Raw genomic sequence first — 27,841 nt, 5'->3', positions numbered from 1 at the left:
TGAATATGAAATGTATTTTTATTTCAAATCGGTATAAATTTCTATATCAATAGGTATAGCCTCCACCACCCCCCTACAACAAAGCACCAGAATTTGTGTACTTTCAATACAGTCTTTCCAGTATTATTTTTCACTTGATTCAGTGCAGACTTCCCACCCAATACACCACCCTCACTAGATAATACTGTACGCTGCAGTCAGAAGCAAGTCCTATTACGGCTTCTAGAGCTCCAAGCCATAATAAAACTAAATGGTCCCCCCACCCCCGACAATTAGGCCAGTCGTATCTTCTGCTGCAAGACCCAGACTTGTGATCATGTATGAAGTGCCACGCATCATATGAAGAATCCAACTCACTCCGGGATGTGCAAATTTGGGGAACAGTTCAATGTTGTTAGCACCGGGAGTGCCTGGCTCCTGTAGAGGGATGAATGAAGGGAGGGAGAACAAAGGACACGGGTTCTACACTAGATAGTGCCACTTACTATACAAGTGGAAACAAATCACTTCTGAGCCCCAGGTTTCTTGCCTGTAAATGTGAAAGGATTTGACCAGATGAACTGTTAAGACTGCTCCCACCTCTTGAAGTTAGGCTCACCCCCACAGAATCAGATGATCTGTGTCCAAATCCTGGTTATGCTACTTGTGAACTACTGCGCACAGCTTTGGACCAGTTGCACAACATCCCTGATTTAATCCCTCATTTGATGATAGTATCTATTAGCCCCCTTTCCCTTTTTAATGAAGCCTAAATGAGATAATGCCTATAAGCATCCAACACAGAACCTGGCGTCTCAATCAACGCTCAAAAAATATCGGTGTTATTACTCTGAGACTCTATGACTTACCCTGCCCCACTGAGAGCCCCACGTCCTCCTTCCCTTTGCCCCTTGAGTTTAGCTCGTTTCCAGAAACACTCTATTCACTTTCGCTCTTCACCTCGGACGCCAAAACTGTTCAAAGGTCTCGCGGAACTTCGTACCAGCCCCGGACTCCTCCCCCAAACCGCGGCGCTCCCATTTCCTGCGGAATTTAGGTCCGACTAGACGCCAACTCCGCGAAAAATAGTTCCGCTCGGAGCCCGGCGTCCTCTCTCGCAACTCCAGCACCAGCCGTCTCGTGTCATTTGAGCCCAACCGGCACCCGGCGCGGCGGAGCGCAGGAAGTGGGCGGGGCGGAATGGGGCGGGACTTCCAGTAGGAGGCGGCAGGTTTGAAAAGAGACAACGGTCGGTGTTTGCTGATTTTTGAGTTCGCCTGTAGCTGCTCCGCGGACTCGCAGCCTTCCTGTGGGCGGCTGATGCGGTAGGTGAGCGCAGACACTCGCGGACAGAGGACGCGAGACTGAGTGCACCCTCTCGCTCCGGAGCAGCCAGCCGGAGCCTGGCAGTGTTTTCGTTACGCATAGAGCTGGGGAGGAGGCTGGAGAAGCCAGCCCCTGGGAGGTAGGGGAAAGCTCATAGGTCGTTTTTATTGGATTTTAGTCCCCCAAACAACCTGAGCCCAGTTCCTACGAAACGAATGGGTGTTTGCTGGTACAGCATAGACTACGGGAAAAGAAACTTGAGGTGCAGCTGGTCAGTTAAATCTTGTATTTGTATATTTTTAACCCAGTTATTTATAAGGTTATGGGGTTGCAGATGCTGGTCCACTGTCTTTGTAGACAAGTCTCCGTTGCTCAAACATCGCTTAACCAAAGTCAAACCCAAAAATCAAAAGGCAAAAATATCATACTTAATCCAAAAGTCAGAGGAAGAGAGCGGTGTATGCGTGGCGCTTTGCATGCGTGGCACGATCATTTTCCCTGAATGAGTTCAGGAAACTTTTTACTTAATTTTTTGAGGTTGGGAGTCTTTTCTCTTTGTTTTTGTTTAGCCTCTGCTTCCTGGGAGTTTGATTTCCACGATCTAGTTTATTTTAGAAAAAATGAAGTGTCTGAAATTTAATCGGTATTCTTTCAATACCTACTGTACACAGGATCGTGGTGTTGCAAATAAATGAGGAACGGAGGGGTAATTAGAAGTAAATGCCTGCTACTTGGTAGGCGATCTGAGGGTCACTTTACATATACTAGGTCATTTATATACTTTATCCCACCAGAGCTCAAACTGTATTGGAAGGCCTCTCTCCCCCTCTCTCCCCTCTGTCCTTTTCTCTCCCTCTCTACACACACACATGAATGAATTGGAACTGAAGTTGTACTATCAAAGAAAGATAGAAATTGGATATGGGAGGTAGTTCCAAAAGGAAACATTGGAAATTTGGGAAACGTCTTGAAGGAGACTAACTTGTAACAGAAAATTCATGAGGTTATTTGATGTGGTGGGTAGGATGAGTAATTAAAGTATTTTTGTAAAGATGTTACATGATGCATTTGGTGTTCTATACAGATTCATCTGATAGCACAGTGTGCAAGACTTTAGAAGAGAGGGATGTGCGATAATAATTAATGAAGATATTTTACACCTCTTTCTCTATTGAGACCATCTCTGATCCAGATATAGTTTGTTTTGGAAAGTTGACTTTTTCTGCAGTCTTTGGGCCATTGATGATTTTTAAATCTATGACTTAGGTGAAAATATAGAATGCATATTTATGTTGAAAAGGACATATAATATATGAGGTGTCAGAATCTGGATCCAAAAAGATTCTGGCTGTAGAAGGAAAGCTTGGAATTATGAAATTCAATAATAGGAAATAGGAATAATAGGAAATTCAATAATAGGAAATGCAAATTACAAAGTTCAATAATAGGAAATAGGAATAATGGGAAATTCAATAATAGGAAATGCAAATCCTTGCTTAAGGTTCAAATAATCAATTATGTAAAAAGAACATGGGGAAGTCCTGGCTTGTTGGCTACGAAGTCATGTAAGAAGTCATGGAGAAGCGGGCTATGTTGAAGAAGTTCTGGGAGTTTCAGTCAATCACACACATATACATATATATATTTGTCAATAAGTGTTATAGTAGCACAAGATCAGCAGTGACCATCATCAACTGTGTTGATATTCTGCTCTAAGCAGACCATATCTGGAGTATTGTGTTCAATTTGAGCATTACACTTTAAGAAGACATTGACAAAACAGTTTTAGAGGAAAGTGAGTAGAATGGTAAACTTTTTAAAACAAAGTCATAAAAGGAGTGGCTATTCTTAAAGTATACTTACCTTAGACAAGACAGGGCTAAGCAGAGATATGATAGCTTTCTTCACGTTTTTGAAAGTGGAGTCATAAAAACAAGGATTAATATATTCTAAGTAGTTGCAATGACTAGAAGTAGGACCAGAAGGTAAGAGTTACAACAAACATATTTCTGCACAGTATGAGAGAGAGTTATCTGATTATTAGAGACATACTAAGGTAGACAGAAAGTTTCCCTGAGACAGTGAATTCTGTGATGTTTGCAAGCGTTTAACCAGAACTGAGAAGTTATTTGTTAATCATCTTTTAGAATGGCTTCCTGCATTTGTCAGTGGTTAAAGTTGCCAAAGCTGCCTTTTAACCCTAACATTCGGAGAAACATTAGGAGCCTAAAGAAATAGATTTCCAGAATTGTGGGTCATTTCAGTTTGTTTGCAAAAGTGAGTGTATTCACTTTGGATCTCTGGGCTCACACTGCTTCTCTAGAGAGTAGGAGATCCATAAGTAATGAACCAAGTATTGTTAACTGAGTGGCGGAGAAAGTGGCTTCTGTTGCTGCTGCTTCTACGACTACTGTTACTATTGCTATTCTGTTAGGCATAGCTAGAGATATGGAGAAAATGAAAGTGTCTTAGCTTACTGTTGGCTCACAATGCAGTGCCAGAGTTCTATAAACATTATCACAATACACTGTGGCAAGTATTATAACAGAGTTCAGTGCTAGCTGTAGGGTAGGGTTTCTTAACCTCAGCATTATTGACATTTTGAACTGAATAATTCTTTTCTGTTGATTGGCCCCCTTTTGCATTGCAGGATGTTTAGCAACATGCTGGGCCTGCTGCCCACCAGATTCCAGTAGCGTCCTCACTCTAGTCCTGACAACCAAAAGTGTGTCCAAAGTTGTGAGAACTATTGCTCTAGGAGAACACAGGTGGGAATATTTTACTATCTAAGGACATTAAGGGAAGTGGTTTTTTGTTTTATTTTATTTTATTTTTCAAGTTCTCACTCTAGTGATTGGAATTCCTGCCAATTACAGTTGTTTTTTTTTTTCTCTCTCTTCCTACTTACATCTCAAACCTTATTAATTAATCATCTCACTGTGTGTACATTGAATAGAATGTTAAATCAGAGTACAGTTTTATTATTTATGCTGTTTTGCTGTTGTTTGTGTATAGATTCTGCTGATAGTGTTGCCTATATATCTTGCTTTGAGGATTAATTCTCAGGATAGATCTTATTAAACTCTGTGCCCCCCCAGATTTAAAGAAGTTTCTCATCTGTCTGTTCAACCTGTCTTCTTTCCCATATGAAAGAAAACAGCATTCGGAAAACTAGAAAATGACTGTGTTGCTTTAGAATAAAAGTTATTTTAGGAGATATATACATATATATATACGTGTGTGTGTGTATATATATATATATATATATATATATATATATATAGTCTTTAATGTTATCTTACTGGGATGTTTGATGATTTGATGGTAGTTAACACTACTATGAATATAGTTCAACCTTGGGTTGTTAATTTTGTCCTTATATTTATCAGCTTCTAGATAATGAAAACTGCCTGTTATGCCATGTTTCTGATTTTTGTTTTCAATTCCTTCAGACTAACAGGAGACTCCCAAGATGGAAACTTTGTCTTTCCCCAGATATAATGTAGCTGAAATTGTGGTTCATATTCGAAACAAAATCTTAACAGGAGCTGATGGTAAAAACCTCTCCAAGAATGATCTTTCTCCAAATCCCAAGGTAAAATGTGATTGTGTTTGTATGTGGTTAATGTTATTTGAAAAGAAATTAAACTACTAGGTCTATAGAATGTGGAAAGGCATGTATATTACTATTTGATATAGGCTAGTCATTTTAATCCAGAGAAACTCTCTCACCTAGTGTAATTTTAAAATAACATTAAGTTTATATGTGGGGCAACTTCTACATTCCCATTAGGAATTCAAATCTTTAATATGGTTGTTTTCTCCCCCGACCCTGAAAAAAAAGCTTCTAAACCATAGGCATATTAAAGTATATTAAACTTTTTATTATCGGAGTAGTGGTCTGAGGGTATCATTTATTGGTAAAGCTTGAAGGAACTTAACTCCAAGTGGTTTCCAATCAGAAAAAGTGCTTAGAAACAGTCTTCTTTGGAAGCTTACAGATTAATTTTCTTGCATTATGCCCCAAGGGGGAATTGACTTGTTTTGACAGACACTGTTCTTTATATCTTTAGTTATTAAATACAAAAAAGAACTATTCATGTGTCACAGAAAATCCCAAAGTCTCCTTCCAGTTTCCTGTGTTCATCTTGAAGTGATAACATAATAAAACCTGGTTTAATGATGTAGAACTTAAACTTCTTGATATTGATGCCTCTTTAATTCTTTAAAATAGAACAAATAATCTCAGAATAAATGAACTTGTATATGGATGAGAACAGGTTCTATAGGCCAGCATTTGGGAACCACTGATTTAGAAGATAAAAGTTAAAAATCCCACACTATCCTATTAAATGTATACCTCCTGGGTCATAGTAGTCACTTTAACAGCTAAGGCATCTTAACCTTAACATCTGAGGCATCAAACAAGGTTTCCCATGTTCTTTTTAAAAAAATACACCCTCATTATTTTTGTCATATGTCTGACAACCTGTTTTGAAAGACTAACCCATCTTCCATTCCCTAATGTGGATAGCTTGCCTGGACTGGATTTGAATATACTTGCTAACATTCTGTATATAAGCTTAAACAACTGATCTTATTGACACTTATCACATGTGAGCAAACTGATAAGTATATAAGGTGTTTTAAAATTTGGAAAAATTAAGAAATATTTCAAGGGGAATGGAGTAATGTTATCACTCTTTTCTTCTTTGTATCCATTTACTGTAATATTGGACAGTAATGGTGATAGTGGTGCAACAGAGTATTAAAAGTTATTTTTCTATTGTAGCCTGAAGTCTTGCATATGATCTACATGAGAGCTTTACAAATAGTATATGGAATTCGACTGGAGCATTTTTACATGGTGGGTTTAAGATGAGGCAAAATTATGTTTTTTGCTGCATTTCTCATGTTCACATTGAATACTGGTTTTCAGGATGGGAAGTTCTTGACTTTATTTTTAACAAAATCAAGGCTTATTTAAAATTAATGTCACTTAAACGGGAATCTTAGGCATAATAATGGCCTATACTGATAGTTTTAGTAAGATGAAAACTATTACTAAAGACCTAAATGACACAAGTTATTGATGCAATGCAGTTATTGACAGATTTACAATTTGTCTTCAGAGACTATAGTAAGCAACAACAAAGTCTTTACAGATACTGTTCTCTTCTCAGGAAGGACTCCCAAATTAGAGTAGGAGATTCGCACTAAGATTGAAAACAATTGAAATAAGGCAATTGAGCTTTTAGCAAATTAGGTATTTCTAGTAGGAAGATTATTTTTCTTAATCTTTTTTTGCTGTTGTTGTTAAATCATCAGGGCATCATCTGAAGATGTACAAAAATGTAATATCTGTAGAGTCTCACCAATATTATATATTATTTAAAAATCAAAGGGTTTGTCACTTATTTGCTACAAAACCTTGCAAACGCTTAGTTTCTTTGTCTATAAAATAGGGATAGTACTCTGTCCTACTGTGGTTATAAAAATTAAGAAAGAATATATTGAAAATGCTTAGCATAGTACCTGATATTTAGTAAATGCTAACCATTACCCCTTTATTTATTTTTTTTTAACATCTTTGAGTATAACCCCTTTATTTTTTAATTCATTTAAAAAGTCTTTATTGAGCACTGACTGTGAACCTAGCATTATTACTATTAATAACAACTCTAGTTTTGTGCCAGGATCTGTGTTGTTTGCTTGTTTGTTTTAAATTAATGATAATAAGTTAATATATTTTGATTGTAATCTATGATTAAGATTTCTTGAGGTTGAAGATTTTTCTCGTTTTGTCTAATCAATGTGTAACTTAGATTTTCTGGTTTATTACATTTAGATGCCAGTGAACTCTGAAGTCATGTATCCACATATAATGGAAGGCTTCTTACCAGTCAGCAATCTGTTTATTCATTTGTGAGTAAAGAGTCATTATTTTCTTAGTCCACATTCGTATTTACATTACATTCAGCTTTCTTAAAGACATGATTTTCTTTGGGAGGGAATTTCTACTATTTTTCTTTCCACTCCATCCCATAAATATCCAAAGTTGTACACTTTCAGCAAACACAGCTAACTGCCTCCACCTGTGGCACCTTCAGTTCATTCAATTGATGTATTAAGCTATTGTGAGTCTAAAATTGTTGGAGGGTTTTGCATTCTTGGAGAGTCCTAGTACCTCAAAGAGTGTGGGTTGTTTATTAGAATCTGGAACGATACCTTGGTATTACATGAATATTTGTGTAATATGCAGAAAAAGTAGATTTCGGTGCTGTAGGATTATATATTGTAGTAGACTTCTGACTTGGTCCTTTGACATTGAGAAATATATCCAGAAATCTTTTTGAAAATAAGATGTTTATGCCCTTTGGCTTAGTATGTAATTCACAGTACACTTTTCAATATGCTTGCTCCACTTTATCTTCAAGGGACTCATTTCTGCCCATCTGTCGGGTGAATGACTTCGAGATTGCTGATATTCTATATCCAAGTAAGTGAGAATTTAAAACAATTTTTAACATTTGGCTTCAATCTAACATTTTACCTTTCCATCAATAAATGTGAAAAAAAAAGAAAAGACTTCGAGGAACTTGGATTTAGAAAGTATATCTGATTCTCAAGGATGAATTTTTTCATATCCTATTATTGGAAATTTTTCCTTTGTAAAGCCACAGAAAAGCTGTTTTTCTGATGAGTTTTTCTTAACTCCTTACATTTGAAAAATGTCTGGTAAATTTGAGAATATGAATACAAATAATATGCAAGTTATGATATTGCATAGTGGGTTAATTATACTATGATCTAGAGTCCCACATCTAGTAGGGATCTCAGTTCCAGTTCCCTGTGTCATGTGAGTCCAAGGCATCATCAACTGTTTCTATATGAAAGTTGATAATCTAAACCACTTGCTTACTCAACCTGGAGTTATTCTCTCTTGGTTCTCCTCATTTCTGGCTGTTTGTTTGTTTTTTAATAAATTTATTTATTTCTTTAATTTTTGGCTGCGTTGGGTCTTCGTTGCTGTGCGTGGGCTTTCTCAAGTTGCGGCGAGTGGGGGCTACTCTTCGTTGTGGTGCGTGGGATTCTCATTGTGGTGGCTTCTCTTGTTGTGGAGCACAGGCTCTAGGTGCTTGGGCTTCAGTAGTTGCAGCACACAGGCTCAGTAGTTGTGGCTCGCGGGCTCTAGAGCGCAGGCTCAGTAGTTGTGGCGCACAGGCTTAGTTGCTCCGCGGCATGTGGGATCTTCCCGGACTAGGGCTCGAACCCGTGTCCCCGGCATTGGCAGGCGGATTCTTAACCACTGCGCCACCAGGGAAGTCCCTGTCTGTCTGTTTTTAATAAGACTTTCTCTTTATCACACATTTTCAGCAATTTGATTATAATGTGCCTTTGGGGATTTTATTTTATTTTTTTACCCCCACTTAGATTTGCTCACTTCCTTGGATATGTTTATAGTTTCTATCAAATTTGGAAAATATTTAGCTATATAAAAGTTTTTTCTGCCATTCCTTTTTGTAGGACGCCAATTACACATTTGTTATGCTGCTTGATATTGTCCCTCAGTTCATAAGTTCTCTATTCTTTTTTTTCTCTCTGGCCTTCATTTTAGATAGCTTTTATTGCTATGTCTTCAGTTTCACTAATCCTTTCATCTGTAGGTCTAATCCTATCTAGTGCATTTTTCATTTCAGGTATTTTATTTTTCAATTGTAAAATTTGATTCAGGTTTTCCCTTTCTCTCATAATGCTAATGCTTTTCTGTACCTTCCTGAACAAATGGAATATATTTATAGAATATATTCATAGGCTGAATGAATTCAAAGGCTGAATCAAGAAGATAGAGTTTTTATAAATTCTAGTTGCCTTGGCCTCTTCAGACTCTAAAAATTATAGTTGCTTTGGTCTCTCCAAACTCTAAACTCTATCTTCATGACTCAGCAAAACCCATGAGTTCTGTTTATATTCTACCTCCCTGGGGTAGAGCCTGAAAATTCCCTTAAGTGGTGGGCTAGTGCATTCATTAATAGGGTTCACCTCATTTACTTCTCTTGTGGATTGCTGTCCTATATTGCTTGTTGTTCAGTGTCTAAAATTTGTTGTTTTATATATTTTGTCTGGTTTTCTGGTTGTTTAAGATGGGGTAGTAAATCTGGTCTCTGTTGTTCTTTCATGGTCGAAGTACTTTTTTTTTTGGTTAAGATAATTCTGATCATCAAGTTAGAGCAGAAGTTCTTCACTTTGGTTAATTAGCATACACACATTTTTGTTCTGTAACTATGAGCGGAATATATGGTGGAAAAAGGATAAATTTTCACTTTTATATTATATTGTTTCAAAGATTTATTTAAGGAGTCTTTCTATTTTAGAGGCAAAACGGACAAGTCGGTTTTTAAGTGGCATTATCAACTTTATTCACTTCAGAGAAGCATGCCGTGAGACATACATGGAGTTTCTTTGGCAATATGTAAGATTTAAGTGTATTTTTTGGGTCATATACCAGATCAATAACATCATTAATGCACCACTAATCTGTTTTGAAATGATTGTCACAGATACCTAATTGTTTTATGGCCATTAGAATTAAATTTACATATCAATATTATATTCATATGAAATTGCAGATTTTAGTAAGCTGATCTCAGGATGAGATTTTCTTCTATATTTGGTATCATTAGGGAGAAGCTGGGGTTTTTGTTTTAATTTTGTAGCTGAGACTCCTTTTCCTTTATTAGGAAATGTAAGGGAAGAGAATAGTGATAACCCATTCCTTTTCTTTGAAGTTTAATAGATAATGTAGTGTTCTTTAAATAATTGAGATATTTGACGTTTATATTTTCTTTCTAAATAATGGCCTAATTAGGTGTTTTGTTCTATTTATCATGCTTACTCAGCATTGCATTATAAGATTCAGTTCAAATAAATCCCTCTAACTGATAGAAACTCATTTCATCAACAATTTAGGGAATTTGGAAAGATTATGGGGCATCTGTGTGATTTGTTCCCATCTGTCCTCAGTTTGAGGGTACCATACTTTTAGAAAAGCACCGGAGTAACACCAGAGAATTAGGCCTCTAGTGACTGAGCTACATTGATAAATATTTCCTTGTACAAATCGTGTTCAGCTTATACCACCTAAACATCACATACTCTCCAAAGTATGCAGATGTATGTGCCGACACATACAAACACACAACTTTGTTTGGCTAATTTCACTTCATCTTTTTAAGACATGGCTCAGACAGCTATCATTTCTGTGAACCCTCTGCGATACACCTTCCCAGCCATTGCCCAAGTTGGATTGGATGTCATTATATTCAGTTCTATGACAAGTTGTTTTGTAGTTTTATATTCGTTTTTCTGACTTGTCAAGGAGACTGAACTACTTACGTCGAGGAACTACAAGTTAGTCTTCTTGGAAATTATTCCTGGTACCTAGCACAGGGCCTGACTGTAGTAAGAACTCAGCATTTGTGTGTTGAATAAGTAAAGGAATTCCTAAGTCACTAGTCGTAAATGCCAAATTCTTTCTTAAATTTCTTATTTCTCATGGTGAAAGTTGTGGAGTGAGGAAGCATTTTGTAGCCAGTACCGGTAGATACTTTTTTAAACATGTCTCTGATTTTGTTGAAAAACACTAATATGAAATTGTTAAAATTTCTTTAATAGAAATCTTCTGTGGACAAAATGCAGCAGTTAAATACTGCACACCAGGAGGCAATAATGAAATTGGAGAGACTTGAGTAAGTAGGAGATTTACAAATAAAATAAATGCAATTTCAAAATGCAAAATGAATGTAAGTAGTATTTTACAGTCTACAGTCTACTTCATCTCTTTTATCTTCCTTATTAAATAGCAGAGTGTTTAAGTTTACCTTTTTTGAAAAAGAAAAACTGGCTTTTCTTCTTTCTAACTTTTAGTGCATAATTTACTCTTTTACTTCTTTTTTGTTGTTAGTGCATCAGCCAGACATGTTTAAAGCCATTAACTTACTCTCCTAAATTATATCTAGTGGTATTTATCTTACATAGGTGAGCAGTTACTGACAGGATTCTCTTTTTTCCTTCAGATCAGTTAATTCTGTTAAAATTTTTATTCCTTCCACAGAGGTTTGCTGTTTTGTTTTGTTTTGTTTTGTTTTTTGACTCAAAGGTCAGATAGGAGAAGGAATCATTCAAGGGTTATGATTTCTTGGCTTTGTATATATTGATTTTGAACAAAAGGATTTATCCCTTCTAATATGTTGATGTCTTTGGATTTTTCTGTTTCAGGTGAGAGCTCTTTTTTAGCCTACCCTGGCATAAATTGCCTTTAGAGACAGCAGTAAGCTGAAAAGACTGGGAGTAGGAGGCAGATATTAAAATTTAACATGGTAAATTCACCATAAACCACGTCAAAAGAGAAATGACAAACTGGAAGAGAATATTTGCAACATATGCAGCAAAGCCTTACTATCTCTAATAACAAAGGCCATGTAATATTCTTAATCTACAAAGAACTCCTACAAACTGATAGGAAAAAAGATAATAGAAAAATGGGCAAAGGCTATAAACAGGGAATTTACAGAGGATTAAGTGCAAATAGCTAATTAAAAATACGTAAAGATTGTTAAACTCAATAACAGTCAAGGAAATGAAAATTAAAGTAACAATTCTACACCATGTTTTAAAAACTAAAGTTGAGAACATTCATATGGAAGAGACTGAAACATGTGTAAGTGCTGTTTAGGAAGGATTAGGAGAGCAAAAGAAATGGGTGATACAGGAGAGAGATGTGAGAAAATGAGAGCCAGAGCAGAGGTGGAGGAATCAACACTAAAATTAGGAGTGGAGTTAGAAAGGGTAGGTATGTATGCAGATGAGTCCGCACAGAGATTTGGTGGCAGGAAGTTGAAGGAGCTCATCTAATTTTTATTTTCTCTTTGTAGTAGAGGCCAGCCAGGTCACGGATTTTAAATTACTGTCATTTGGAAGAATGAGAATTCATAAACATGAAAGCAGATAGTTTTTTTCATTTAAGCTATTGGAGGGCAGAGACTGTTCTTGCCCTTTCAAGGTTAAGAACTTGATATATACTATTTTAATTTATTTTGCTGTGTTCAGTTCTGTTCCAGTTGAAGAGCAAGCAGAGTTCAAGCAGCTTTCAGATGATATTCAGGAGCTGCAGCAATCGCTGAATCAAGAGTTTCGTCAAAAAACGGTATCTGTTGTTGGACACCTTAAACTTTTTTAAAGTTTTTTTGTAGATGTGGAGGAGCTAAGATCACATTGCTTTCAATTACTAAAGAAATGGGGTATATCGCTGTGTCCATTTGTGCACCTTATAACAGATATATACTTCTGTTGTCCAGGTCAAACCATGATTATTTATTGATGTTGTCAAAGGTATATGCTATCTTGTTGACTAGAATTTTTTAAGATTTTTCTGTGTCTAAACCTGATGTTTCCAAACTCTGTACTGAGCCACCCTGGATACTGCAGCATACCCTCAAGGGTGCTTCAGGATATTTTAAATTTTAAAGGGAAACAACATTCAGCATCTGTCATACACTGCTTGAACTTTTCTAGCTCAAGGTAGTTCACAGTTTCAACATGAACTCACGTTACCTTCCTTTCGTATCTTTGTGAACATGGGTTTTTGGCTTTTGCCATGATAAAAAGCAAGTGCTATGTGAAAATCATCGTGCAACAGGAAATAAGAATTGTCTGTGTTCAATGATTATAAGATGTGTGAATTTGTGCAGTGCCCAATTTTTGCAGTACACACATCCAATTTGGAAGTAGTTGTGGCTGTTTAAGAATAAAATAAAAATAGTATTTTTCTTTCAATTTGTATGTATTCCTTTTTCAAAGGGCTACTAAGTTATTAGGACATAAATAGTTATTCAGTTATTTGGATTTAACTACTTAGTAAAGGAACTGTTAGGTGTTTCTTTTGTCCTTAAGATCATAATGAACAGAAAGTTTGAGATTATCTGGTCTAATCCATTTAATTCCTCTCCTTTCTTACTTTTATTTTATTAAAAAGCATTGACTAAATTTAAATCTGTTTTGAATCATTATAAAACAGTTGTTTGCTTCTTTCCCTAGATAGTGCTGCAAGAGGGAAATTCACAAAAGAAGTCAGATATTTCAGAGAAAACCAAGCGTTTGGTAAGCATCTTTTCATTTAACTAGCATTTAAGGTTTGAATCTTTTGTTTGGAGGAGTATTTTAACTGTGTGTTATTATTGTTAAATGTTTCTCTCTTTTTCCCTTAAAGTGAAACTAATTTAACTTTTTCCAATTTAAATATAATAGATGACTATTGTTTTAAAAAATACGGAAACACAAAAATGTATGACAGAAATGAAAATCACCTGAAAGCTCACCGTGCAGATACATGTCATAGATTACATTTCTCTGTGCAAATATACACATATATGTGTAATTCTACATAAATGATATTACACTCTACATGTCTGAAACCTGCTTTTTTTCATTTTACAATATAGTGTAAATAGTTATCACGTCACTATATAGCCTCATTATTTTAATAACTGCATATAGTTGTGCATTCTATGTATATACCTTAATGTAGATTGTTTTAGTGTCTTATTGATAGACATTCACATTGCTTCTAATTTTTTTGCTATTGAACAATAGCACATGTGTGTTACACACCTACCCATGTACCTGTACATTTGTGCACCAGGCTGCTTCTTATCATACAGTAGATTCCTAAATGTAGGACTTCTGGGTTAAAGGGAATCACACTTAAATTTGGCCCACATTGCCAAACTGACTTCTAAAAAGATATCAATTTGCACTTCTACCAGTAGAATATGAGAGTATTCTTTTCCCTACATTGTTGTCAAAAGTGGATGATTTTACTTTTCTTTTCTTTTTACCTTTGTCATTCTTATAGGTGAAGAAAACACCTCATTTTAATTTTGATTTTTTTTTTTTTTTTTTTTTTTTTTAGTGATTTAGACCACCTTATTCAGTGATTTGTTGTTATTTCTTACTTTGTGAACTACCTGTTTATGTTCCTTGTTTATTTAATTTTTTTTTTAAAGTCCATGAATTAGGGGTATTAACTCTATTTGTCTTTCAAATTCATCATTTTTTCCTATTGGCAGGTTTATGTATTTTTGTAGTAAAATTGATAGATATAGTGTTCTACATTTGGGTTTAACTCGATACAGAGAAAGGCCTATCTCATTCCTCATTTTTTTAATCCCATATTTTCTCTTGTACTTTTATTATTTCCCTATTTTTTTTGTTGTTGTTTTTTTAAATAAATTTATTTATTTTTGGCTGCGTTGGGTCTTCGTTGCTGCATGTGGGCTTTTCTCTAGTTGCGGCGAGCGGGAGGCTACTCTTCGTTGCAGTGCACAGGCTTCTCATTGCGGTGGCTTCTCTTGTTGTGGAGCATGAGCTCTAGGCGTGCAGGCTTCAGTAGTTGTGGCTTGCGGGCTCTAGAGCGCAGGCTCCAGACGCGCTGGCTCAGTAGTTGTGGCTCACGGGGCCTAGTTGCTCCGCGGCATGTGGGATCTTCCCGGACCAGGGCTCGAACCCGTGTCCCCTGCATTGGTAGGCGGATTCTTAACCGCTGCGCCACCAGGGAAGTCCCCCTATTATTTTAATGTTTATACTTTATAGCTATCTGAAATTTACTTTGGTATAATATATTCCTTATTTTTCTGTCACTTTTTATTGGCAGATGTTTTCATCAGAGTAGTATTGACTATGGTTCAAGTTTATTACTCATTTCTCTCTGTCCCATTTAAATCTATATTAAAACAAAATCACTTTGTAGTTAAAATAGCAAATTTAGGCTTTTTGAAAAGGGAAGAAAATTGATGAAAGTCAATGCTAATGTAAGGAAAATGATCTCTAATTTTGTAGGGTGTTAAAAGAGTAGATAATGTGGTGGTGTGCTAAATTCTAATAATAAAGTAAATAATATTGTTTCAAACATTCAGTTTTGGCCTCTGAGTTAGTTGATGAAAAGGTAAGAACTTTTTAAAATATTTTAGTTAAAAATAATTTAGGCAAATTATACAAGCTGTATAGTAATACATTCCTATTGTAAAATACTCATATAACACACATAAGCATATATAAAGAGAGAGAGAGAGAGAGACATGAAAGGCCCTCTTCTCTCTGCCAACTGTACCTAGAGGTTACACTTTTCCAGTCCTTTTTCTGTGCCGTTACATGCACAGATGGAGGTGCATATAGTCATTTGTTGCTGTTTTGTTGTTCTGTTTTCATAGGAATGCATTTGTGTTATATAAGAGAATTCTCAGATACCCTTCATCTTAATTCCCCAAATGGTTTGAAATTCAGGAGAAGGAAATTTGTTTTAGTTTAGTAACTGTGTACTGAGTACCTTCTCAGTGCTATTACTTTCACTGGGTTCTGGGAAAGCAAAGATAGCTGTTCACAATCCCAGGTTGCTCAGTTAATTCAGAAACACATATTAAATACATAGTTATAGTATCACATGTACAATAACTGTTTATAGAAGGAATACAGAGGAAGTAGGAACAGGATTTTCAAGGATTAATAGAAACTCACTTGCAGTACAGGAATGGGATGATGGTACTCAGGAGGACCATACTATCAGAGAGAGATCACTTATAATTGTCCAGACATAAGACTGACTATATTACCAGATTGTAGAGTATAGTAGGAAGCTGGTGGAAGATGACACTGGAAAGGAGAGTAAGAGCTACTTAATGAAAGATCTTGAATGGTGTGTTAAGGAGCCTGATCTTACCCTGCAGACAAATGTGAGCAATCAAGCAGAGGAGTGATGCGGTCAAAATTTAATTTAACCCCCACTACAACAAACACAGACCCATTTCTTTGTTCTTTTCCATTACTGTAGTGGCTAATCACCAGTTTTATTATTATATCTAACAATATAAAAATGTTTTCTCAACAGAATGAACTAAAATTGTCAGTGGTTTCTTTGAAAGAAGTACAAGAGAGTTTGAAAACAAAAATTGTGGATTCTCCAGAGAAGCTTAAGAATTATAAAGAAAAAATGAAAGATACTGTCCAGAAGCTTAAGAATTCCAGAGTGAGTTTCCTTTTAATTTTAATGCTTTTCTCTTTTTCTTTTTAGCAACTCTTGTTTAATTGTGTGTTAATTTTCTAATTTCCAGATTATCTATACAGCTCTTCTTCTTAGGCTTTTTGCCCTTGTCTTTAATTTTTAGCTCTTCTCTAAAATGGATGTAGAAAAAGAAGTATAATTTCAAGATATTTGTTTAATTATGCAACAAATTTTTGAGGCTTTTGCCCTGGGTGATCAAAACAGAAATGACCTGTCCTCATGAGACTTAGTTACTTTATCTTAAGTGAGAAAGTGTTAAACAATTTTAAAATTAGTTATATAATTATAAATTATAATATGTATTATGAAGAAGTATAGGGTGTGCATGTGTAGAGGCAGGAAGTATATGGGAACTCTCTGTACCTTCTGCTTAATTTTGCTGTGTACCTAAAACTGCTCTAAAAAATAAAGTCTATTTTTAAAAAAGCACCAAAAAGAGAAACAAACAAATAAAAAATAGGATAGGGTGCTTCAAAATAACATAATGAGAGTAGCCTACTTTAGTATTTTGGAAATCAAGAGGTGGAGGTGGGAAGGAATGGAAATTTATGTTGAGATCTGAAGGATGAACAGAGGTTATATTAATAAATTGATATTGGAAGAGCATTCAAGGCAGAGGGAACAGCATATGCAAATTCTATGAGTTAGTAGTAGAGAGTAAGTTATATTCAAGGAAGAAAGCATGATGTATAAGAAGGAGAATGGCATGAGATGATGATGGAAAAATGGGCAATGGGCAGATTATTCAGGGTGCTGGATTTTACCTTAAGAGCAAGGGCATACCACTGGCTAGTTTAAAAGGGGAGTGTTGGAACATGGTATGATTTAAGTTTAAAAAGATTATGGGTTACTCTGGGAGATGGATTGAGGTATGTGGGACAAAAGTAGAAGTGGGTAGACAATTTAGCATCCTTTATGAGGAAAGGTTTTTAACTATTAATTAAAAAGAACATTTCTGGTTTATCTCTGAATTTGTTATTCAAGTCATTCCTGATAATTGAGAATTATCACACGGGAATAGACAAAGATTACTAGAACAGAAATGAGAGCTCAGAAATAGATCTGAGTATTTATGAGATCTATTTATTTAATAAGCAATTCTGATTCAATTGGCAGTTCATCTAGACGAAAAGCAAGTTGGATCTATACCTTGCACTATTTACAAAAATAATTTTTAATTGGATTGAAAATTTAACAAGTTTACAAATTTTAGGAGAACACTTGTATTATCTTGCAGTGGGATAGAATTTTTAAATTAAGATTGGAAACTCAAAAGCTATAGAGAAAAGTAGACGTGTGGAACATATATATAGTGCAAATGACAGGTAAAGGGATTATATCCATGATATGCAAAGACACAAGAGTATTTACAAATTAGTAGGAAAAAGACAACTTAATGGAAAAATGAGCTGAAATATGATTAAGCATTTCACTGAAGACAAAATCCAACTGGTTAATAAGGCGGGAGGAGGGAGAGACTAGTGGGGAAAGGAAAGAAGCCTTTGTATTGTTGCAGTGCTTGTGGTAAACATATGCTCATTTCCTAATTTTAGAAGATTAATCTTTTTGAAAGAATTAGCTGTAGTAATAGTTATTACACAAATGAATAGGAAGATTATAATTGGTAATATAATTGCCCAGGAATAATCAGGAGTAGTTTGAGTATTAGCAGAAATGAACTCTTTTAAAATCATTATGAATAACCTTTGGAAGGTACTTCAATGAGTGATTTAGTAAAATTATGGTAGTTTTTCTTTGTTCAAGGATATTTGGCAATTAGGAAGCATAATTATGTGTGCTTAGACACATGTCAGTAATAGTGCTTTGTTACTGACCTAGAAACTTAATTGTTCTCTGCGCTTAAGCTTTCAGTATTAAGTACAGAAATTATTTAAGAGCAAACAAATTGACATTACTGCAGTTTCATAAAGGAGAGTGTCAACCTGGTTTCTGTGTTTTTTTTCTTTCAAAGCAAGAAGTGATGGAAAAGTATGAAATCTATCGAGACTCTGTTGACTGCCTGCCTTCATGTCAGCTGGAGGTGCAGCTATATCAAAAGAAAATACAGGACCTTGCAGATAATAGGGAAAAATTAACCACTTTCTTAAAGGAGGTTTGTATTGTATGGAGTTTTTATGTCTTTATTATGTACTAGTTTACTGTAGTCCCTTGGATTTGCTTTTACTTTCTGTTGCTATTTTCCTACAGAAAAGCTGGGTCATTCTACATTATAATAGATGTGGCAATGTGTGCTCAAGGATAAAACACTGTTGTTTTTAAACATAGCAATAGTAGACCCATTTTAACCTTCAGATGAAATGAATAATAAATTAATTAACATAGCATATTACCATGTATATTTTGGAAAAAAGTAATGGAATTTTAAACTTGTTCTGACAGTTGGAAATGATCTTCTAATCAGTAAGCATAAAGTCCCAACTTACTGCCTAACACTGTAGCTAGGATCTATAAAGAGAATTAAAGTTTAAGACACAGACCCTGCCCTGAGTGAAGATGGACAGCTAAGGCCAACGTTTTTAAGTTTCTTAGGCTAGAAACTTGAAAATCCTTTTCACTTCATTGTCCTAATCCAGACTGTCCCCAGGATCACTGACATAGCGTTTGATGAAAGATTTCTTTCTTGAGGGAAAAAGGGGTTGAAGGGTGCGTAGCCTGAGATATTCTTTCCCAGCTACACACTTCCCTTATCTCCCATCAAGAGTCAGCACAAAAAAAATTGAGATCCACTGCTTTTGTTTCTAGGGTCTACTCTTTCCTCTTTATTCCTACTACCTTAGTTCAGATGCTCACCCCCTCAACTTAGCTTGTTGGCTGATCTTATTAACGTGTTCCTCTATTCCAATCCTTGCTGATAAAATGACATGATAAATAACACCTCTCTAGGTGTCAGGTTCTTTCTCAGTATCCCTAGTGCCTTCCTGTTGTCTGTTTTGTTCAGTCTGTGTTCTTGTGCTGGGCTTTCAGTGTTTAAACAGTTTTATCACATTTAAAAATTGTATTTTATTACAGCTCATCCTAGAAAATAGTCCTTCATTTTATTTGTAAATCCTAATTGGTTGTATTGACTTTAAATACATCTCATAAAATACAGAGCCTGAACTTGGAGGACAAAATTGAGAGTGATGAGTCAGAACTGAAGAAATTGAAGGCTGAAGAAAATTCCTTTAAAAGACTGATGATTGTGAAGAAGGAAAAACTTGCCACAGCACAGTTCAGAATAAATAAGAAGCATGAGGATGTCAAGCAGTACAAACGCACCGTGATTGAGTATGAACTTATTTTAAATTTAATGCATTAGAAAGTAATTAGAAAAACCTAATTCACTTTTTCCCTAAGATTCCAAATCTCCTATAATTTCAAAAAGGTATTCCACTGTTAGGTGACTAAAACAGATGAGTTAATTATGAATCTCATAATGTTGCTATATCTAGATTTAGAGATGTTTTAGGTACTAGTTTTTTTTTCTTTTCCTGATATCACAATTCCAAATCCTTTGCATAATTCTTCAAAAGGGTTCTGGTGCTACTGCTTATTTCAGTGTACTTTAGAGACAGTGGTCTAGAGTTGTATTAGAGTGAATCAACTGGTTCATTTTATTGTGCAACTGGTCTGTAACATAGCATATTTTGAGAAAAAGTCTTATTTTTTTATTCATATACGAAGTAGTACTTTGCTAAGCATTTTGTCATGGCCGTCGTCATCGTTGTTGTTGGCCAGTATGTTTGGGTGTTTCATTGGTAGAGTCTTCTTCCCATCTGTTCCAAAAATGTGTTTTTAGAATAAATGCCCCAGATATGTCTATGAGATGACACTATTTCAGCCTCTAAAAGGTGTATTAGGATGGTCTGAAGATTTCCTTTGCTTTTCCTCATGCAGATGAAGAAAAAGGGCAGAACCTGAGGGTTTTAATTTGTTGCCACATGCCTTGCAGGAAAGTTGTGCTGATTCGCACTCCTAACAACAGTACATGAGTGAGCACAACTGGGGAGATGTGACTTAAGATCTCCATGTTAAATAACAGCTTTGTGTGGAAGAGCTTACTGTATGCCATGACCTGAATATAGCGCCACCCTGCGATTCTCATCTGTTTGCTTTTGGTGATTTTTTTTTTTTTTTTTAATTTATTTATTTATGGCTGTGTTGGGTCTTAGTTTCTGTGAGAGGGCTTCCTCTAGTTGCGGCAAGTGGGGGCCACTCTTGATCGCGGTGCGCGGGCCTCTCACTATCGCGGCCTCTCTTGTTGCGGAGCACAGGCTCCAGATGCGCAGGCTCAGTAGTTGTGGCTCACGGGCCTAGTTGCTCCGCGGCATGTGGGATCTTCCCAGACCAGGGCACGAACCCGTGTCCCCTGCATTGGCAGGCAGATTCTCAACCACTGCGCCACCAGGGAAGCCCACATCTGTTTGCTTTTGTATCTTGAGAAGAGTTTTAGGTGTGTCAGTCAAATACAGACAGTCTCTTTGGAATCAAAATTAGAGTTAAATGCTTGACTGTTTAGATTCTTAAGAAGAATTATAATTTAGCTGTCTCTATTTTCCTTTAGAGACTGCAATAAAGTTCAAGAAAAAAGAGGTGCTGTCTATGAGCGAGTAACCACAATTAATCAAGAAATCCAAAAAATTAAATTTGGAATTCAACAACTAAAAGATGCTGCTGAAAGGGAGAAACTGAAGTCTCAGGTGAGTATATGTTCATAAGAAATTAATTTTAGATAATCTCACAAGTTTAAAATGTAAATTGTGTCTTCCTCATTTTGAAGATTTTGTCAGTTCTCCAGAGTAGAAATTGACCCCTCAGGTCTGTTGCTTTTATTTCCATTTATAGCACCTTTTCCATTACCCTGGGATAGTTTGCATGTATGTCTCCTCATACCTTTTTTTTCCTTGCCTTTTTTCCCTGTTAGCACCTAGAATCGTGCTTTGCAATACAAGTAGGTGCTCCATAAAGGTTCTGAATTTTTTTGATACATGAATTTAGATGGTGATTTAAAGTATTGTCTTCTAAAAAATTTTTGCATTTTTTCCTGATAAAAGGATCTCAGAAGTATTTCTTATCATCAGTGTTAAATGTATTTGAGTTGTTACCGGTATTTTGAGATTTTTTTTTTCATGATAACTTTATCATAATTACCTAAAGTTACTCTGCTTGTTTCTAGTGTATTTATTTTATTGTTTCATAAACAGTCTCAAGTTTAATGAGGACAGGCATCTTGTCTTCTACATTTTTATCTTCCAAAATGTCAGTATAATGCCAAACATAATATGTTTATTATGTTTATTTCTCTTTTTTTTTGTTGACTGCCAAAGACCCAAAGAAGTAGTCTATTCCTGCTGCCTTTATCACATCTCATTCTATTCTTAGCCTTTAAAGTTTGTCCAGTGTCCTCAAGATTGTCCCAAACTGCTCTACCAGAAGTCACTAAAAACAGCCCTTTATCATGTAAAATCCCTTAGCCTCTTTTTTTTCTCATTCTTCATCTTGCCTACATTGATATCTTATCCTAAACCTCTGAAACCTGAAAGATATTTAAACATGCTGTCATTACCTTTCACCATTCACATTTAATTTGCAAGGATTCTTAATACTAAAAGAACCACAGTAGGCAATCCCCTCTCTTGTTCTCAGGAACTTTTATCCTCTGAAATATTAGATTGTTAGCACGTGCACATGTAAGTGTATATATACATAGTGAGGATTGTCTCAAGGCTACTTTAAAAGGAAGGAAAGAAAGAAAGGAACAGAAGAAAGAAAAAGAAAATGGCTGGGTTTCCCCTCCCATGGTCTGCCCAGTACACTGTCCTGATTTTTTCTATTCTTCCTTTCCTTTCTACATTCAACTACTTTTTTTTTTTTTTTTTCTGCCCCTTAACTGGATATCTACCAAGCCTTTGGCCCTCTGTTTATCTCTAGAATGGGGGTTAGAAGGACCTTAGAAGATATTTAATCCTACTTCTTAACCAAATCAAATGAGCAGATATTTATTTGTTATCACATGGTCAGATACAATTAATGAACCAGTTACTAATGTAAGTAAGTACCTTTTGTCTATAGGTCATAAAAGGTGCCCGTGCCTGCCTTAAATTCCTTTTAGTTTTGTGCATATATGTCTTGCCAATAACATTTTAAGTTTCTCAACAATAGCAATCTTATTTTTTTTTTTTTTTTTAAATATTTATTTATTTATTTATTTATTTATGGCTGTGTTGGGTCTTCGTTTCTGTGCGAGGGCTTTCTCCATTTGCGGCAAGCGGGGGCCACTCCTCATCGCGGTGCGCGGGCCTCTTCACTATTGTGGCCTCTCTTGTTGTGGAGCACGGGCTCCAGACGCGCAGGCTCAGTAATTGTGGCTCACGGGCCTAGCCGCTCCCCTCCCAGGCCAGGGCTTGAACCCGTGTGCCCTGCATTGGCAGGCAGACTCTCAACCACTGCGCCACCAGGGAAGCCCAGCAATCTTATTTTTTACCTTAGTATGTCATGTCAAACCATGCCTAGAATGCTGCCTTATATGTAGTATGCTTTCCATAAATATTTGTAAAATTGGAAAGCCATCTAGCATGCTGTTTCTTAAAATTAGCCATGTAGTAGAACTCAATGAGGAATTTAAAGATGAGCAACCCCCCACCAAAATATATTGAATTAGAATTACCAGCAGTGGGGCCCATGAGCCTAAATTTTTTAGCATGGCTCTTGAGAACCACTGATATGTCCTGCTTCATTGTTTTCAATATTATAGAGCTCATCACTACCCAAGCTGTTCTACTAGGACAGCTATAGTTATTAAAATGTTACTTCTTATTTTGAGTTTAAAAATTTTCCATTTCTGTACTCTAGTGAACCAAGATCACCTCTCTGGAACAAATCTGTGTCCTCTTCTACTGAATAAAACTGTACTTAAGACATTTGAGGGTAAAGATCATGGGTTCTTTCAGCCTTCTCATCCAGGTTAATTAGCCCTAGTTTTCCAGCCATTCTTTATATAGTTTAATTTTCAGATTCATTATTCTGTTTACTGTCCTCTCTACTCTGTTTCCTGCTTTTTTTATTCTGTTTAACATGTAGAACCCAGTACTAAACATAGTCTTCCAAGTGATGGTGTGACCAGCCCCAGAGCACAAGGCTACAGTTAATGAAGCATAATATTGGGTTGGATTTTTAGCAGCAGCATCTTGCCCTTGGCTCATATTGTGCTTGTGATCAATTAAAGGACCTCTGTCTTTTTCATATGAGGTTCTGCCAACTTAAAATTTTTTCACCACACTTTAATGCAACTATTTCTTTGAAATTTTAATTCTGGATTTTACTGTTATTTATTTTAGGTTTCATGTTATTTATTTCCACCTAGGTTTCCAAAATTTCAAGGTCAGTTTAAATCTATGTATCATTCACATTAACTATTTCTCATGGCTTAGCATCATCTACAGATTTGACCAGCATGCCTTTTGCTCCAGGGGAGATAAATGTTGAGTAGAACTGGGCCCTTTGCTGTGTTGTATTTCTTCCTTCAGAATGGCATAGAACTATTGATCAAAACTTTGGATACAGCTGTTCAACTTGCTAAGTTGTTCTAACCGTACCTCTACCCAGACAACACTGTGATATCCACTTGTTCCAAAATAGCTTGGGAGAGTCTCTAAGTCCCCTGGTGAAATCAAGATATATTTTGTCAAAGAACCCTCTTTAGCTTACTTCATAATCATCTTTCATGAAAAGGAAAGAAGGATATGTTAAGATTGCCAAACTGTTCTTTGTGTAATTCTGTTGGATCCTAATGATCATCATATCCTTTTTTTTCACTAAATATTCTTTTCCATAGATATTTCATCTCTTCTAGTTTCAATCATCATCTTTATTTAGATAGCTTTCAAAAATCTGTTTCCTGTTCTGTCCACCTCAACTCTACTTCTTATTTTAGCTGCCTGATGGATGTTTTCAATGGATTAGCTTATCACAACAAAAATAAACAATTATTAAATTACATTCAACATCTTTAGTGTCTTTCCTCTTCCTCACTTTCTCCTTCCCCCTCTCTCTCTCTTTCCCCTTCCCTTTCCTTCTCTCTTTCACTTAGTTTCTTCATATTCCTCAGTGGCATCATCATTTTCAAAATATCACAAAGAATTGCAATTTTGGATTTTCTTTAGATAATCCTGATATCCAATCACCAAGATAATGTCATTGATACTGTTCATAACAAATCCTTTCTAATCATACTTCTATCACATAATTTTCTAATACTCATGAATTCCAGCAAACACTGGCTAAATTTCTTCCTTGACTTAAGATTCTCCTGCGTCAAATCTGCTCTGAATCCTAAGTATTGCCAAATTTAACCTGCTAAAATATCACTCTTATTACTACACTTTCTCGTTTAAAACAGGAACTCCCTGTTTTCCTGTAGTTATTCATGCATTTAGTCAGTCATTCAACAAATGGTCTATGCACCTACTAGGTGCCAGCCTTTATATTTGATTCAGGGAGTAAGTATGAACAAGGAAGGCATGATCCCTGCCTTCTAGGATTTTTAAAGTTTTGTATCTAAGTTAATCATTTTCATTGTTTAAGGTTTAATGGAAAGTGTATTCTCAATACAACTTTCTCTGGCTCCTTTCAGATATCTTTGATTTCTCTCCTTCTCAAATACTGTAGCATTTTTAGTCTATTCTGATCTGTGCTGTCCAATGGGGTAGCTACTAGCAACATGTGGCTATTTACATTTACTTTTAAATTAATTAAAATGAAATAAAATTTAAAGTTTAGTTCCTTGTTTATACTAGCTATATTTTAAGTGCTCAGTATCCAGTCTGGTCTGGATTGTATGTTTTTTTAGGGTAGAAAGCATAATTGCATGTTCCATTGTACTGTTGTACTATTTACACTGCTACTTGTAGAAGGTACTCAGTAATATATTGGTTGATGAATGAATACATACTTGGTGGGTAAATGGCTACACTGGCCATAAAATTCCTTGGCTGTTATGTCATCTTGAATTTCTCTGATTTGAAAAGTGAGATAATTACCTAGACCAATGCTGTCCAAAGAACTTACTGCTAGGAATGTTCTGTACTGCTCAGTACGGTAGCCATTAGGTACATGTAGCTACTGAGCACTTGAAGTGTGGCCAGTGCAACTGAGGAACATGTAGCTGTTTAAATGTAAATTTAAATAATCACGTGTCCCTAGTGGTTGTCATGTTAGGCACTGTAGAACTAGAGTTTGAGTTTAAAAATATTTAACTTCAGCCAAGCTATCACAGTAAGACTTACTTATTATGTGAATGAATATGATAAAGTTCCACTTGGATACAGAATTTAATTGGAAATTGAAATATGTAGCTTTTGTGAGGGCTGTGATATATTGCTATTAATATCCTGTGAGGGTTGGCTTAGAACTTCAAATGTTTGTTTGCTTCTGTGGATGTGCCAGTGGAATTGGGCTTTAATGTTTCATTCATTTATTGTGGCTCTACCTGTAGGATTTGGTTCCTCCTTGAGAATATAGTTGTTCTCAGGAGAAAATTGTTCCTCTGAGTGTGTTGAAATGGTTGGTTCAGATATTTACAGATTGTATATCTTTATTTAACCACACTTCATTTTAATAGTTTCTCATGAGTAATGTCTTTCTACCAAATTTATTCAGCTTTCTCTTTGGAATGAATAAATACATATCTCTGTAGAGCCAGGAAATTAAATTGATCTGTAGCTGCTGAATGTGCTGATTTTTTTTAAAAAATGGTGTTTACATAAGATAGCAACTAATTCACCTTATTTTTCCTACAAGATTTAAGAAATAAAGGTATCAAAAACTTTTGATTTATTTTCCTAATGATTAATATTCCATCATAGTTGTAGTAATTTGATGCCTGATTTAGATCTTGGGAATCTAATTACCCTCTTCTATTTTTGTATTAGGATTTAATAATGATCTATGTTTAGATTTTGGGAAAATGTTTAGCCTTAAGCATCTATTTATATTCGCTTAATCTAGAGCAGTAGTTCTCAAACTTGCATAGGTGGCAGTCTCTGGAAATAGTGTCGTCCTTTTTTGGAACATTTTGAATCCATACTATATTAAATTATAATCTATATAATTTGCTCAAAATCAGACAGTATCTACACTAGAATTTAAACTAAGATAAATAGTAGCCAAACTGGGTTTAAGAAAAGTTTAATGGGAGCAGCACTTAAAATTGAGAACATTTATACCCATTATACCCATTTATTGCTTTTTCCTTCCGTTGGAAAAGTCCTGCTGTTTTATTTCAGTGGTGAAACACCTTTTATAATCTTCCAGAATACTACTTTTTCTTGTATCAAGGTTTAAGAATTGTTTTGTTTAAGAAAAATCAGTAATAAACGGATCAAAATTGGCATTTGATGAGTATGAGATAGAATAAAATGTATGCAAAGTGGTTCATTTATTATTTTATTCAGCCTATAGAAATTGTTTTGTAATTTTTTTCTTAATTCTTAACACATCCATATAGGTTTATATGAAAACTCACTATTGCTTATAGTAGGACTGCCTGATCAGTTTGTTAAAACAATTCTAAAAGGTATTCCTATATTTCTCAGTCCTGTAGATTACTTATTAAATCTGTTTACATATCATTTAAATAATGATCAGGGTCAAGTGCAGAGTACAGTAATCTAGGTATTTGCCAAGTAAACATGAAAAGCTCCAAAGTAAAAATTTTTATTTGATGATTAAAAATATGTTCTTAATGTCTTGGAATTCGAGCCATTGTTAATGTTTCTGCTTTGTTCTTTCTAAGTAGCTGACTTTCTGATGCATCTGCACAGCTTAATAAGAGTAGGCATACGAGTGTGTACATGTGCATAAGGTACTTCAGGCTTTAAAATATTATTAATAAATATGAACGAGGCTGTTGGAATTCTTGTAACTCATTTTTAGTTTAGGTCATTGCATGGAATCATTCTTATTATATTTCATTTTCTACTTAGGAAATATTTCTCAGCTTGAAAGCTGCTTTGGAGAAATACCATGAAGGCATTGAAAAGGCAACAGAGGACTGTCATACTAAAATAGATGAGAAAACAGCTGAACTGAAGAAAAAGATGTTCAGAATGTCAACCTGATTAACAAAATTACACATCTTTTTGTAAATAGCTTGCCAATTTTTAGTTTTATATTCGGAAAGGGAATAGTTAAGTTGAAGTTAATGGAAGTATCAAAAGTACCAAATAATGTTGGCTCAGTTATTTTTTATATACTCTCATAGGTTATTATTTTGTAAGATAATGCATTTAATGTAGACTTTTGTGAACTTAAAATTAAAATGGCTTGTGCAGCCATTCATGTCTCTACTCTGCTCGTTGTTGTAAGTGGTGGTTGGAGTAAAACAGAAATAATTGCATTTGAAATATATAATTTTTCTCTGTT

At 35.4% G+C, this 27,841-nt stretch overlaps 1 protein-coding gene and 1 long non-coding RNA gene across 6 annotated transcripts; one reads left to right on the top strand and one right to left on the bottom strand.

The window, feature by feature from the left end:
- On the bottom strand, positions 1–1,189 carry LOC309639241. The gene is made up of 2 exons (XR_014251547.1): positions 849–1,189; positions 1–417 (listed from the first exon to the last, which is right to left on the bottom strand). It is a non-coding gene; the product is annotated as an uncharacterized lncRNA (long non-coding RNA).
- NUF2 (NUF2 component of NDC80 kinetochore complex) lies at positions 1,185–27,841 on the top strand. Of its 5 annotated transcripts, none has more exons than XM_082473163.1 (15): positions 1,185–1,304; positions 3,956–4,073; positions 4,758–4,900; positions 6,098–6,172; positions 7,154–7,230; positions 7,743–7,804; positions 9,681–9,778; positions 10,981–11,054; positions 12,415–12,511; positions 13,402–13,464; positions 16,247–16,384; positions 18,393–18,533; positions 19,533–19,708; positions 20,985–21,120; positions 27,403–27,841. In XM_082473163.1, exons 3-15 carry the CDS (start codon positions 4,778–4,780, stop codon positions 27,535–27,537), a joined length of 1,395 nt encoding a protein of 464 aa, XP_082329289.1. In that variant the 5' UTR covers positions 1,185–1,304; positions 3,956–4,073; positions 4,758–4,777; the 3' UTR covers positions 27,538–27,841. The 5 variants fall into 5 exon arrangements, with proteins under 5 accessions (XP_082329289.1, XP_082329290.1, XP_082329293.1 ...); XM_082473164.1 differs by having other exon boundaries at positions 1,185–1,308; XM_082473165.1 differs by lacking the exon at positions 1,185–1,304 and adding an exon at positions 1,309–1,444.

Source organism: Balaenoptera physalus (genome assembly GCF_965194825.1).
Source record: "Balaenoptera physalus genome assembly, chromosome: 1".
In the NCBI taxonomy this organism is placed as follows: domain Eukaryota; kingdom Metazoa; phylum Chordata; class Mammalia; order Artiodactyla; family Balaenopteridae; genus Balaenoptera; species Balaenoptera physalus.
Note: the sequence above shows the minus strand (reverse complement) of the source record. Positions and strands in the feature narration are given on the sequence as shown.

What these genes read in the sequence shown, in the direction of transcription:
- NUF2 (XM_082473163.1), top strand. Translation starts at nt 4,778, where the DNA reads ATGGAAACTTTGTCTTTCCCCAGATATAATGTAGCTGAAATTGTGGTT. An exon ending in CAGAGAAAACCAAGCGTTTG is followed by an intron (nt 13,465 to 16,246) that starts GTAAGCATCTTT and finishes TTTTCTCAACAG; the next exon opens with AATGAACTAAAATTGTCAGT. An exon ending in TACAAACGCACCGTGATTGA is followed by an intron (nt 19,709 to 20,984) that starts GTATGAACTTAT and finishes ATTTTCCTTTAG; the next exon opens with AGACTGCAATAAAGTTCAAG.